Source organism: Pelodiscus sinensis, chromosome 4 (assembly GCF_049634645.1).
Source record: "Pelodiscus sinensis isolate JC-2024 chromosome 4, ASM4963464v1, whole genome shotgun sequence".
Taxonomy (NCBI): Eukaryota; Metazoa; Chordata; order Testudines; family Trionychidae; genus Pelodiscus; species Pelodiscus sinensis.
Window position 1 is genome coordinate 119868893 of NC_134714.1, and position 15543 is coordinate 119884435.

The 15543-nt window shown below is 45.1% G+C and overlaps 1 protein-coding gene across 6 annotated transcripts in view; it reads right to left on the reverse strand.

Annotated features, from left to right (window-relative positions):
- TSPAN4 (tetraspanin 4) overlaps window positions 1–15543 on the reverse strand; it is a 693477-nt gene that overhangs the window by 576088 nt on the left and 101846 nt on the right. For all 6 annotated transcript variants that reach the window (XM_075928232.1, XM_075928231.1, XM_075928235.1 and 3 more), the window contains exon 2: window positions 39–129. In XM_075928232.1, coding sequence (XP_075784347.1) covers window positions 39–129 — 91 coding nt within the window. The remainder of the gene's footprint in view (window positions 1–38; window positions 130–15543) is intronic.

Here is a 15543-nt window from a genome sequence, read left to right on the forward strand (position 1 = left end):
CAGCCTCATCAAAAAGGGTTAAAAGTGCAGAAACTTACCCTGGCTGGCAGTTGTGCTGATGACACACAAGCTGGAGAAGAATGCAGGTTTGATCTCCTACGGCAATAATGGACTTTCAGGGTGGTCACTCTAAAACAAACAAATATATCCATCAGTACGCTAAACAGACGAGGATTCAGAAGACACTTCAGGAATGCAGGAAGTACAAGACAGATGATTTCTTTTCAGTCCAGTCACTTCTTGAACCCTAACACCAGTGCTTAATCTGTCCTGAAAGAGGTGCTGTGGTTCGAACAGTTTCTTTACTTACCTCAGAGGTGCTGGGGCTATGAACTGCCAAACTTAGAAGTGCTAGGGCTTAGCTCCAGCATAAATTAAACACTGTCTGGCATGCTACCGCAGAGCACCTAGCCCTCATCTTTGCTCCTACACACATATTGGTACAAGTTTGGTCCCAAAATAAGTTAGCGAGTGCAAAAATTCATATTGTAAAAGTCATCCTAGAGTGACCAGAGAAGTGGACCTTCCTGGTTCCTTCCCATCTCATTATCAGACAAGGGAAGATCTCCTTGTCTAAGCACATTTGGACATAAAGTATGGAAACTGCAGTGACAATGTGAAGGTGGGAGGGATGTGGGAGCAGCAGGAACTCCAGCCAGACGTCACCCCCTGAATGACTGAAGTGGTAAATGAGGTTTGCTGCTACAAGCTGCTATTGTTCCCCGTGAATGGTACAGAGGAACCCCAGCAAGAGGAATCCACGTGTGTTAATATGTCCCATGCAGAGGATAATCATGGCCAGAAGCAGTAATAATTTCAAGTTTTTCTAAAACCTATCATCTGAGTTGTTCAGATGGTTTTATAAACTGAAGCCTGTGAAGTGGGAAAAAGGCTCTGTTGTAATCGGTTCACCTCTTTGCAAAATACAGAGGATATCTTCTGTATGGAACATGGTAGCTACTGTACCACAATCCAGCACCATTTAAGGAAGGAAGGACAGAACTACCCTGACAAAAATCACCTACATAGCTCATCAACGATAGAGTTCTGTCTATCGTAGCAACAATGGAAGCCGTACTGTAGACAGAACTCGCTACCAGTACCCAGCCTCCAAAGGTGGTGAATACTTGGTTGCCAACATAGATGTGTCCCTACCAACAAAGTTCACTGTATTCATATGGACATGCAAAGGGATATTAGTTAAGCACAATCCTATTATCCTAGCCATACGAGTTAACATGACTATACCTAAGAAAGTGCCACAGCATCTTCATTCACCACCAGCTGTCAATAGCTTGGCTTAACACCTCATTTGAAAGATACTTGATTTGCAAGCCACTCTCACAGTTCAGGGAAACTGCACTTTTATTCCCCCTTGGAGATCCGCAAGGGCACCCACAGTCTGGCACCCAGCTGCCAGCTGTTGCCTCTCTTGGATGGAGACCTGCTTCCTCTGCCTTCTGACCAAAGTATTTCCAAGCTGCAGAGTTTCTTGATCTCTGCTATATTATCCCCAGCAGAGACAGGCTGCCCAAGCAGAGCCTGCTTGTTTTGTCCTTAGAGATGGCTAACAGAGGTAACGGTTAGAGTTATAAAGGTACCACTGCACGCCCCGTGCAAGCCGACTTTATTCTCAGAGTAAAAAGCATTATGATTAGCAGTGCCAACTTCAACCCTATCATGGATTCCAACAAGCACAGTCTGTCAAATTGGTGATTCCTTGTGGTTACCAGTTCATCCCAGCGTCTGCTCAGTACAATCACCAGGCCTCCCAATCCCACCCTAATGATTGGAACCCTCTAGGGACCAGGAGCCCTGTCCATTTACTGGATCACGAGGAAGAGTCTGAGAACATTTAAACCAAGCTATTTATCCAAAACCCTTTACTGGTCTCATAGTTCCTGCATAATCCATACCTCTCCAGGGAGGTGGCTTCAAAGGGTTGATAACCAAGGAGGTTCATTAGTATCTCCCTTTCCCTAGCAGAAAAAAACCAGGACTATGTAGCACTTTAAAGACTAACAAGATGGTTCATCACCTAATAAACCATCTTGTTAGTCTTTAAAGTGCTACATAGTCCTGTTTTTTGTTTCAGCTAGACCAGACTAACACGGCTACATTTCTATTACTATCCTAGCAGAGAAAGTTCACATGGTGCCCAAAGAACACATACACAATTGTGTTTTAGTGCTATGTACTCAAAAGGTTTTAACCTCAACTTGATAAGGTTTAACTGACTTCAGTAAACTTTAGCTTCCTTTCATAAGGTTTGTTCAGGACATGGGTCACTCTGCCACCACCAGTCAGACTGGTTTACCATACTTGAGCTCACATTTCAGCTAGGGGCTCCAGGTGCTGAATGCTCCAAATGCAGCCAAAAGGAAAGCAGGCAGGCAACACAACTGAGATCCTTGCTAGTTGAAGGAATGTTGCTCTCTGACATTTCACTGGCACACAAAGCTACCTGGCCCAGAGGAGAATCAGTAATACTTTCCACCGAGGTTGCTTTATTTTTAAACTGAATATTAATTCAGTTGATACCAAGTGTTTCTTGAGCAGATATAGCTGTCTGACAATCTATAAAAATCCTTAAAAGAAAAAAATATGTACAATGACAAACAGCAGGAGTGGCAACACCTTTTAAGGAAGAAGGGAGCTGAAAACCAATCCCTAGTTTTAAGCATGCGTGAGTCATAACAGAGTCCTCCACTAAACACAAATTTCCCACTGGCCTGGGAAGGAATAAGTTAGGTGCCTGTGCGAGGAGGACTAAAAAGGTTCCCTCTTTTCTCAGCATTCGAGATTGCTGGAATAAGTCAGCTGACATTTTGTGCCTTTGGATTCACATGGATATGGCTGGATATGCATTGTCAAGGCTTAGCACTGAAGTTTGTATCTCTGATCTTTGGGGGGATCTCTGGAGAACATGTGTGCTCATCACTTTTACTCTCCCAAGCAGGCAGTGGAACAAGTGGAGCTACATAGTGGTTTAGAGAGCTGTCTATTCTTCCTCTTGACCAGAAGCATATTGGAAATACATCTCCTAAGGCAAGTGCAGTGTCACAGGAATCATGGATGAAGTACTCTCTGCTTTCCTTCCCCTTGCTTTTATTTATTAATTAAAAACAAACAGAAGACACAGGACTGCCATCAGTCTGTCCCCCTCACCCTGAATGGTAACAAACCTATGATTGATCTCTCAGGAAATCAGCTCTCACACATTGTGCCTAACTCCCCCATCATACAGGTATAAATCAGAATTAACATCACTGAAGTCCAGAGTAAACTGCTCAGAAGACTTGAAATAATCTAGTTATGGAAAAAATCTGTTGTGAGATCTTGAATAACACTCTTTGTAATCCATACACCTAGGGGGTGTGGTTCACTGTCCCCATGTAGTGGCACATCAGCTATGTCTAGACTGCTGAGAAAAGTCGGAAAAGGATATGCACATTGTAAAACACAATGTGCGTATCTTTTTCTGCTTTTTTCTGAAAGAGGCTTCTCCAAAATTTTGCCCATCTACATGGGGCCAAATTTTAGGAAAAAATCCTTTTTCAGAACATCCCTTATTCCTCTCACTGAGAGGAATACAGGGATGCTGAAAGAACACATCCATTTTTTTGGAAACTGTCCCAAAAAAGCGGACGTGATCCTTGGACACAGTAGAGCTTTTCCAGGATACCTCCGTTATCCCAAAAAAGCTCTTCAGTCTAGACATAGCCTTTGACCACTTACAGTGAGAGTTCAGAATGAATGAGCTCTTCAGCCTAAGCTGAAAGTCAGGTGGCTGGAGGCTTCTACACTAAGCTCCACAGGTCCCAGGTTCAAATCTGCCTGCATGTAGTCAGTGGCGGCCCATCAATACAGGCAAACTAGACGGTGGCCTAGGGCACCAAGATAAACGACCACTGAGGGCTCTTGGACTTTTGTCGACAAAACTATACCTGCGTCTACACTACTGTCAAGTTCTATCGACATAACGCCGACAGAACTCGGCAGTTTTGTTGACGGCAGTAAACCTCATTCTATGAGGAATAACGCCTTTTGTCGACAGAGTTCTGTCGACAGAAGGCGTTATTGCATCTACACAGTCCTTTGTCTACACTCTCATGTCGACTAAGTGGCTTGCTTTGTTGACAGAACTGGCTGTAGTTTAGACACTCTTTGTCAACAGAAGCTTTGTCGATAGTATGTCGACAAAGCCTGTTGACAAAAGCCTGTAGTCTAGACTTACCCAATACCTCAGACTATTACTACAGAGTTTCTCTCATAACCCATTAATACCATGTATCTTATTTGAAAGAGCAAAGTTGTGTTTTGTTTTGTGTTATTTTCCACTGATTCTGGACTCTTTAAAACGTTTCCTATTCTTCTGCTGGTGTGCTGCAGATAGTCGCACTCCAGTGCACTCCAGTCACTCTAATGGAAAATCACTGACAATTCCAAACTCTTTAGCAGATTTCTTCTGGTTCACTTCACAGTTATTTAGCCTATTCACTGACATGGTCTTGCGAGAGAATTGCATCCTGGAATGAGATAGCAAATTGAGCACTGGCGCCTTAATTCAAAATGGCTGATTACAGACATGTCACTGACAGATCAGTTCTCTAGAACCAGGACACCTTGAACTAAAAAGATGGATAGTAGAAATCCCTTTCTCCCCACCCCCTTCTTCCAAAACTTTGGTTGTCGGAACCTGCATTTTGTTTCTCTCTGAGGAATCTGGTTCCCACCTGCAATACAGTTCACATTTCCCAACAATATCCATTGTTTGTTGCTGCCTGCTGGAATAGTTAAAAGCTGAGAGTTCGAAAATAGAGGCACAGAATCATAGAAATGTAGGACTGGAAGAGACTATGAGAAGGAATCAAGTCCAGCCCCATGCACTGTAGCCAAACCACACCTACACAATCCTATTTGTCAAGCCTGCTTTTAAAAGCTTCCAACAATGGGGATTTCATAACCTTCCTTGGAAGTCTATTCCAGAGTCTATTCTTGTAGTTAGAATGTTTTTCCTAGTATCTAACCTAAATCTCCCCTGCTGCCAACCCTGCCAGTATCATGTAAGACACGAGAGGTAATTGTCCTGCTCTACTTGATGCTAGAGTACTGTGCCCTATTTTGAGTGTCACATCTTAGGAAAGAGGTGAACAAATCTTACCATCAGTGTGTATGGGAAAAATTGATAACCATCTTCTTTGTTAAACTATTTAATGCATTTGAAAACTTACCAGTTCCCCCCAAGTCCTCTTTTCTCAAGACTAAACATGCCCAGGTTTCTTAGTATGGCCTCATAGACATTTTTTTCTAAATCTTTTATCATTTTCATTGCTCTCCTCTGGACTCATTCCAATTTGTTCACCTCTTTCCTGAGATGTGACACCCAAAATTGGGCACAGTACTCCAGCGTCATGTAGAGCAGGACAATTACTTCTTGTGTCTTACATGACACTGCTCTTAATAAACCCCAAAACAGGAGCATTTTGTGCAGCTGCATCACATTGTTGATTCCCATTCAATTTGTGCTCCATTACAACCCTTTCCAGCCGTGCTGCCACCTAGCCAATTATTCCCCATTTAATAGCTGTGCCCTAGACTTTCTCCTCCTGAGTGAAGTGCTTTGCACTTAGCTAAATTGCATAATGTTGTGCAAGAAGCTCTGGCAATGTAACCTGACCTTGACCAGAAAATAACTCCACCCATCCTGCTATGACAACTCTGGGCTTCTCATGAAAACATACAGTAAGCTGCACCCACTGGGGTGGGGACTCTGGTGCAGTAATACATTTCTGAGTGGGATGAGATCACCTAATGCATTTAGTTGTGACCCTGGCAGGACGGGAAAGGCTGGAATGCTAACCTACTGCTTCACTGAGCCTCTCTTGGAAGAAGCCATTGGAAAAAGTAATGTTCCTTTCCAAAATGTGACACACACACATTTACCAAGCTTCTATTACCCCAAAGAGAAGGTCTACCAAGAGAGATCATTGGAAAAGGCCCCACTCCTCTCAAGCCAGCTGGTGAATGGAATTAAGTCCCACATGTGCTCACACACACACACACACACACACACACACACACACACACACACAAATGATGGTCCTCTTACCCCCAGATCAGACACAGCCTTAGAAAGTTGCAAGAGACAATGTTCAGTTTGCCTCTCACTTTCCTGCCATCACAACAGAGGCATAGAGAGGGTGTTATGCACCCGGGGCAAAGGCAAAATTCCACCCCCGCCATGTGGCGGGACCCTGAACCTGGTACATGGCTGAGCCCAACCCTGGGAGGAGGGAGGGAGTCTGTACCACGTCTTCCTCCGCCCATTACAGTGAGTGCAGGCCCCCGCCTGCACTAACCCACTGGCGGAGATGGAATATGGTCAGGCTGCGGGTGGAAAGGCAGGGAGGAGGGACTAGCTGGAAGTGGCAGGCAGAGGAGGAGCAGGCGAGTTGAGGGATGACAGGCAGAGCACAGGGGGACTAAATAGATGCCCCCCTAACAGGTGGCCAGGGGCAACTGCCCTCCCCTGCCCCCCGTCACTACACCACTGCACCACAATCATCTTTGTAAATCTGCACCTAACGTGCTGCCTGAACAGGTTTTTAACTAGCACAACTGGGCAGATCAGTCATCTCACCCCGTGTCTCCGCAATGTTCATTGCCCAGATCATAAGCACACAGAGCCATACAACAGAAAGTCCATTCTGGGAGGGCCTGTTGAACGTGGAGTTTAGAGGAAAATAAAAGTAGATTTGCTACCACGAGATTTTTTTTTAAGGAAACAAGCTACACTGATTTTTTTAAAGGGACATTTTGCTTGTTGACTGATTGTTTTTCAAGTGGGAATTCAAGTGGTTCCAGCCTGTTTATTTCAAATCATTTTCTTTCAATTCACATTGAATGCTACAAAACATTACCTTGCCCTAACAGAAGGTTAAGGCTTGCAACACTTCACTGCCTGACAAACCTGCCCCATCAATAGGTGCTATAGCTTGTCTAGCTCCCATTGACATCATAAATAGCTTGTCTAGCTCCCATTGACATCTGCTTCTGCTTCAGCACTTGAAATGTTCTCTTTGGGTTCTCCCATCTTCAGCATAGATGCTCCTTCATCTTGTACCTATTCCAACACTTCCCGAACACTCTGCCTTTCACATCCCATCTTCGCCTGCGGAAACTGCCTGATTCCATCACCTTCCCCTCAACAATGTCTCCAAAGGACATGGAACTGTACTTGAACTTCAGACTAGCGGTGTTAAATAGCAATTAGTAAGCTAAACAAGTAGTCAATGGACTTTCCATCAACTACTCAATTAGTCAATAAGGGGGTTCTCTGCAGCTCTTGCTACATTTAAGAAGCAGCAGCTCTTAATACATTTAAGAAGCAGGGGCACAGCATCTGGGACCCAGCGCAAGTCAGGACTACTCAGTCCCAGCTCTCACCAAGTCCCCTGCTGCACCTTTGCCTTTTCTGCCCCCGCACAGAGATGGTGCTGTGGGGAACCAACTTCTAAGCCAGCTCCCCGCCCGCCTGCCAGCACTGGCTCTTGTTCTCCCCCCGCCTTGCTGCTTCTGATACAGAGGCAGCAAGGTGGGGACGGGGAGTGATTAAGAGACACATAGACTTTAAGGTCAGAAGGGACCATTATGATCATCTAGTCTGACCCCCTGCAGGCCACAGAATCTCACCCACCCACTCCTTAGTTGAGTAGTGACTTGAGTACCCAATAAGCCTAGGCTTATCAGGTAGTTGACTACTCGACTAGTTTTCTACATCTCTACTTCAGACCAGGGTGTATAAAATAATTGATTTTAAAAAAATCAAAGACTGAAAAAAATGGATTTTTAAAAAATTTTAAATCAATAAAATACCAAAATGTCTCATTTAATCATAACAGTTACAATTAAATCTTATCTACACTCTCATAAAAAGGAATTAATTACTCTCATCTGTCCAGCCTAAAAACCAGCTCTTCTTGAAAGTTCTGGGTCTTCCATGTCTGTTTCTCATCAGACTAACAATGTGCAAAGACAGAAACAGTCTGGCTAGAACTGTTTTTGTTCTATGCTTATGTAGTGGTGGACCTGGAGCAACCACAGAAGAGGAGTTAGTTAAGACACTGTCTGAAGACAGAAAAGCAAGATACAGGCAGTCCCCGGGTTACGTACAAGATAGAGACTGTAGGTTTGTTCTTAAGTTGAATTTGTATGTAAGTCGGAACTAGTACATATTGTAGGGGAAACTCTAGCCAAACATTTTTCCAGAGCTCAGTTTTATTCTCCCGCACCTCACTTCCCTCAGTCCTTTATTCTCAAGCTGAGGTGTCTGCTGAGAAAAGCTGCTCTGTATCTCCCTCATCTGCTGGGGAGGAGGGCGCTAGCTTCGCGTCTCCCTGGTCTGCTGGGGGGAAGCAGCTAGTGCGGGGTTGCCTCACCTTGTTTGTAAGTAAGGATCCGATGTAAGTCGGATCCATGTAACCCGGGGACTGCCTGTATAGGGAAGAACAGAGGCAGCATAGGAAGGAACAGTGGAGTGGACTAGAAAGAAAAAGGGAAGACATTATTCAGCACACACACAGCTTCCTATATTCTCCTATACATTTGACACAGAAAATGGGTCATGGTTTCTGGGTGTAAAAGCAACCTATGTGGGAATATTTTGAAGAAATGTGTTCCTTGGGTAAAAAAGGAAAATGTGGCAAGCTACAGAAGTTTTAAGGATGCCAACCATTTAGTGTTCTGAGGACTTGTCTAGTAGAGACAATAAAAATTGAAAATTAAAAAAAAAAAAAGAATTTAAGGACAGCCGTCAGCTCAGGAAACAGATGCAATTGCAAATGTGAAACATTTATGTAACATGTAAGCTTTAGTTTAATAAAACATCAGGGCTATTATGTTTGTGCGCGTGATTTAGTTCTGACCATTCCTAAAGTACTGGTGCTGCATCTGCAGCTTGACACTGGTAATGAGTATTATGTACTATCTCCTAACTTAATAAAAATCAAGTATCCTAAAAAAATTATCCAAATTATACCATCTTAGATGTTGTGAAATGCTGTACTAAGCTGTAAATTAACATATTTAATGCTCAGGTTTAGGGGTGTCAGCGTATAAGCCAGCGGTTCCCAACTGCCGGTCTGTGGACCACCACCAAACAGTGGGCCACAGACCCCTGACTGCCAGGCCATGGTAGCTCTAGGGCCAGGGCTGGAGTACACTGCTCTTGCCACAACTGTTAGGAGAGGTATGTGTCCTGGCCAGCGGCAGATATAGGGCTGGGCGAGCGGCCCTGCGCTTCAGTAGGCCCAGCTTTGAAGTGTCCTTGAGCGCTTTGATGCGGCTTTTGTTCCTCCTTCTCGATGGCTGCCAAGGAGAAGCCCTTGCGGTTCTTGGAGAAGTCCACGCTCCACAGGAGGAGCTGGGCGAAAGCTGGCCGCTATCTGCTGGGCGGCTTCTTTTTTCTCCTTTTCTTTTCACTGCCTGGGATTGCAGATGCCCCGGGAGCAGTGGCGCCCGATTGTGCTGCATTCATTGCAGTGCAGAGGGGGCGCAGTTTCTTCGGCAGCCAGCACCACCCCGCCCTTCTTCTTTAGAAGCCAGTTGGCTCTCCACTGCCAGGCGCTTCGAGCGGAGCCGCTCTCGCCCCTTCACGCCACCACTGGAAGCCAGAGCTGCTGCAAGCTGCTAATATAACCTAGATCCAGGTGCAACCGAATCAACTTCCCAGCCCTCCTGTCTCGGCCTCTCTGACTCTCCTCAAAAAGTGTGTGTCTGAAACCCCGAAATCCCAAGAACCACCTGAGGCCTCCCGTTATTCCACACCAGCCAGGCATATTGATTGAGCCAGAGGGTGTTTCTTTCTTTAGCCTTGCTCCCAAGGAATGACCCATCGCTTGCTTGGGAGCAACGGGAGGGGGAAGGGGAGAGCAACAACACCAAAGCCTTGCACACACCCACAGTTCTGCGCTCAGACTGGACCAGTATTTGATTTTTTTTTCTCTCCACGAATGTTAAATTTCCCCGCCTTGTCTCTAAACTGAAAGAGGAACAGGAGTGAATGAACAAATAAATCGACGTATGAAGGAATTCAACAGATGGCTTGGTGCGGGTAGGGAGGAATGGTTTTTAAATGGAGCAGGTGAATTTATCAGCCAAGATTATAAAGGATCCAACCCCATGTTCTAGAGGTCCCTAAACTCTGATTGCCAGATGCTAGGACTAGAGGACAAGCGATAGATCACCAGGCAAGTGCCTTGTTCTGTTCATGCTTTCTGAAAGATCGGGCACCGGCCACTTCAGCTGTTTGTGTTGACAGTAGAGGTCAACAGAATGAAGAAAAGAGGCTCCCTCATTGGTTTAGTTAGGATCCTCATTCTCATTGTGTCAGTGGAGCTGTACTCCTATTAGCCTGTCAGGATGGAGGAATTGCTCAGCTCTCAGGTTATAGTAAAAACGCTTAAATATTGTATTTTGTTGAGACAAAAAAGGGATATTGAAGGTAGTTTATGGCTGCTTAGGAGGAAAGGAAATTGCATAGGTAAAGTCTTGTTCATTTTGGGTGGAGCTATACGTTTTCTGTGGTTAGGTCGTATAAGCCATTCCCTGAGGGGTTGCAGAAATGTTGCCTGCTGATAATTTGGTTTGTTGTACTGAAATATCTGAGGACTAAGAACGTTTTATGTGGAGAGGACTCCTGGGGAGCCTAAGAAGAGCCCAACTGTGCTGTGCCATCTATAGCTCTAGAAAGACTGAAGACCTGAGCAAGCTGTTGAGAGGTTTTCCTCTTGTGGGGTCTTGCACTAAATACTAAGGCAGTGTTTTATGTGAGAAAGCACCACCTAGCAACAGTAATTACTAATGCCAAATATAATATCAGAGGCTACTATTGGTAGAAGGAAGTAGGAACACAGGTTGTCTGGTTTTGCCTTTACATCAGCATTAAAGGAACAGCTAAAAAAAAGTCTCCCGGACATAGACAGGAAGAAACTTCTGATAAAACATTATCCCTGCTCTTCACTGTAGCCAGTAAATAGCTATGGGGGGAAGGGAGAGGGAAGTGTCTCTTTACCTTTTACAGACTATTTCTTTCATTGAGCTACATGGTCTTCATGATATAAATCACTCCAGGTTAGGGGCAATGCATATTCCACCAGATTACATTGCATATAATTATACTGTGTGTGCATATAACACATTAAAGCTTTGTCTCACTTTGTGGCCAGCTAAGAAGTAATATGTAGATAGCCAGCAGGGCTGAATCTGGGATATGTTCATTTGCATGTTTCTGAAAATGTGTTCCTTAAATGAGAAATTGTCACATCGCTATAGATGGGAGATTTTTCTCAAAGGTATATCTGATAAAAGTTGGACTTCCAGCTCTGAGTTTTCATTAGAATTAGGCTATTTCAGTTGGGCCTAATTGCTATTTGTGATTTTGAAAACGTTCCTCTAAAGGTCTAAAAGGATGCAGAATAATAGGAGTATTGAGAGTACAATCATGCAGGATTTCACTGCTGTAGGGATTTAAAAATTATGTTGGCAGGTGAATGTACTGCTTAATGTGTGTAGTCCTCAGTCACACATATCTGTCATGTGGTTGCTGTTGCATTTGTTTGTGAAGAAGGATTTTTAAACTTTTTTGAAAATGACCTGTGTAAAGAAATGGACTGTAATGACATAACTGAAGAATGTGCTGCCAAAAGAGCTAGACAGCTATAATAGACTTAAATACAAATGAAAAATTTTAATTATTAATGAAGAATTTTGTTTAAGAATGAATTACAATAGAATTAAAATAAAAATTATCCAACTAAATTAAGTTTCTATCAAATTTACCCAATTCACATTTAACATGAAAATAGCCTTCAATTTGCCCATTTGACGCCTTTTTTCTATTTTTTCTCCAAAGGGGGGCCCCACGAAATTGTGCTGCTCTGGGCCCCGCAAAGCTCTCATCCGCCGCTGGTCCTGCCCCACCTCTGAGCCAGCCAGCATTGGGCAGGGGTGGGGTCTCCTCCCAACCACAGAAGAGAATTTCCCTGTGCAGCAGAAGAGCAGTCGTGCAGGGAAGCACTTCCGCGTCTGGGAGGAAACTCTTGTAGCCTACTAACCGATATCTGCTTTATTTGGCCTACTAAAATGATATTTGCTTTCTGTTAGTTAATTGATAACTGTTTTATTTTATTTTGTTTTCCTTTATATAGATTTGAACAGGCTGGTAATGCAAGGTGCCTGCAGAATTAATGTGAGATGGCTTATAGCAGTAGGTAGTTAGTCAATACTTGTTGTTTTTCTCTGTGATTTTCCATAAAATGGTGAAGCAAGAGTTTGTGGTTGGCGCAATAGTCTATTTTTTAATTTTGCCCAGAATTTGCAAAGAAAATCTGCTAACTTGGTAATAACTGCCTTTTCGAATCTCCTGCTCAGTCGGGCCAGATGTTAAGTTCTAGCACCACGCAACCCTCCCACAGTGCAGAGAAGCACTCTTCTGTGACCCGAGGAGACCCGCCCTTGCCCAGCACTGGTTGGCTTAGAGGCAGGGCAAGACACACCTCTCCCAACAGCTGCAGCTGGAGGTGAGGCACTGGGGGTTATTCCTCAGCCCCGGTCCACAGAGCTGCTGAAACACGGGCAGCAGCACAGGCTAGATGAGCAGGGCAGGAAAGGCACTGGGGGCTCCAGGGGCAGGGCTAGCACTGGGGGGCTCTGGAGGCTGAGCTAGTGGGGGGGCAATGGGAACAGGCTGGCACTGGAGGAAAGCTCTAAGGGGGGTTGGATGCAGTGGGGCTCTGGTAAGAGGAGGCTGGTATTGGGGCATCTAGGTGTAGGGGGCCCTAGGAGGCAGGGGGCTGGCACTGAGACATTTGGGACAGGGGCTAACACTGGGGGCTCTGAGGGCAGGAGGCTGGCACTCAGGGGGTTGAGTGCAGGGGACTCTGGTCAGTGGCTGGCACTGGGGGCTTTGGGTAGACCAGTAACAATTTATTTGCATATTCATCATTTGCATAATGAATATACAAATAAATGTTATCAGTCCTCCAAAAGTTTGTGAATGAGTTTACTGGTCCCTGGTATCAAAAAAATTGGGAACCACTGGTTTAGACTAATAATCCCGGGCTTATTAGTTAATTTTGTCGACTACACACAGGCACAGTGGGGGTGGGGGAGGAGGAAGAGGGCAGTATCAGAGGCAGCAAGCAGGGGGAGTGGGTGCCAGTGCTTGTGAGGAACTGGCTTAAAAGCTGGATCCCCCATGACGACTGGATCTGCCTGCCCACCCCACCCTCGAGCTGGTGTCTCTGATAGATGAACCAGCTACCATGCATATCGGCTCCCTACAGAGGCAGCGGGGGAGAGGGGAAGAGGGGAGTGCTGGGGGGAGCTTGCTTAAAAGCCAGTTCCCTACAGCATCAGCTCCCTGGTGGCACCTGCCCCCCACACTGCTGCCTCTATCAGAGGTAGCAGCGCGGGGGTAGGGAGGGACAGGGAAGGCTGCCTCAAAGCAGCCTCTGTCCATGGCAGGCCTGAGGTCCCCACAGACAGAGGCAGCTCCACTTCCCATGGAGCAGTGCTGTCCACAGCAAGTCTGGACCTACTTGTGGACAGTGGCTGCTCCACGGCAGCAGCCTCTGTCTGCAGGGAGTTTGGACCCTCCACCTACAGAGCTGCTGCTATGGAGGAGCTGCTATGTGAGGAGCTCTGTATCACAGGCAGCAGTGCATGGCAACACACAGCCGGTCTGCACAGAGAACTGTTTTTTAAATTGGCTCCCGTCGCAGACCAGCTCCCGCAAAGATTTCATGCAGTTACACAACTGTTCAATTATACGATATCTAACATCCCTACTTGGCTTTACATCATTGTTTGAAGAAATACGTGAAGAAGTATCAGTGGGAAACTTGATTTAAATCTGATTTTTATTTGGTGATTTAAATCAATGATTTGAATTGCCTTGATTTAAATCAAACCACCCTGTTTCAGATTTCATGACTAAGAACCCCAGGATATTCTGTTCTACAAATAGGTACTGCTGTTATTAACTGGAGTTGTGGGATTGAGGTTTCATGGAGCTAGTACAAGAGCAGCTGAAGACTTAGCTATTAATTTGTACCAGCTATACCGCAATTCTATCATTCATCCAAGAGTTGACAAAGGCATGAATAACCCAGACCACATCTTTATTCGACAGGACAGTACTGAATTCTGCCTGAATTTATTCGACAGGACAGAACTGAATTGTGGGTGTGCATCTTCAACCAAAGGAGGCCATCCCATGGATGCAAACTCTTCCAAATACTTTCCTCTACTCATCAACCTCACTTCCATCTTGATCAGGTTCAACTTCACACAGCTGCTGTTCACCCAACAGCTGATTTTGTTCAAGCACAGGGCCATGTTGGTGGTAATGATATGGTCATGTGTAGAAGGATAGATGGAGCTGTCATCTGCATATTGCTGGCATGTCAAGTCCATCATGTGTCTTCATGTAGATGTTACAAATGACCAATGAAAGAACTGATCCTCAGGGGAATCCGTAAGTGAGTAGTCTAGATACTGAGGTGCAGTTTCTCACTGTTATTCATTAGATGTGTTCCCTCCAGAAAGAATTTGAACCATTTTACCATAGGACTAGGGGCCCTTGCCACCTCACTCACATGACATCAGTGCTGAATGCCTGCACAGAGGTCTTATAGTCTATCCATCGACAGGAGAAGATCATCTATCAGTGCCAATAAAATGGCTTCAGTTCCATGTCCTAGGCTGAATCCAGATTGTGCCTGGTTTAGAATACTAGCTACACTACATGAGCGTGTAGTTGGCTAGCATCTCTATGAGCTTGTTCAGAAATAGGAGGTTTGATACTGGGGTTGGTGGTTGTCTAGTTCTGAAGCACCTACCATAGGTTTCATCAGCGTTGCACTAATGCATATATTAAGGAGGGAGTGACGATTTCTTCTCTGAAGGATGCATTGACTGTTTCCATCAGAAGTGGCACCAGTTGTTCATGACTCTCTGTCACATGCCAGGAAGGTTCTGGGGCAGATTCACAACCCTTGCCCCTTGTCAATAACTCCTTTTGGGTGTCCAGAACTCCTGGATGAGTGAACTTATAGAACTCTGTGAATGCAGGTGGGCTGTTGCTTAGTGGGTGAGTGAATATTGGAGAAGTGGATCTCTGCCATTTGAGAAGGTTTCTCAAACATGTGTGATCTTCTCAGTTAGCTAAGATGACAATTCTTTCCAGGGCCTAGTGCTCTGTTCTGATGCAGGCTGTAGAGGCACTTGGAGTTGAAACTATTTTAATCACCCTGGATAGCTCCTTTGGAAGGAATTTGGCCATTTCAATGGAGACTGATAGGAAGAGTCTCTTGGCCTGCAACACATCCTCAGCATGGTCTCTGCAGCTTTCATTATGTTTCACCCCATCTGCAGGAGCCTTTGTTTTTCACCGTGGGTGCTGGGATGTCTCCCTCCCACTTCATCCAATGCAGATCAGTATAGGCAATAGGAGGAAGGAGGCATTTAGGGGCCAGGGTT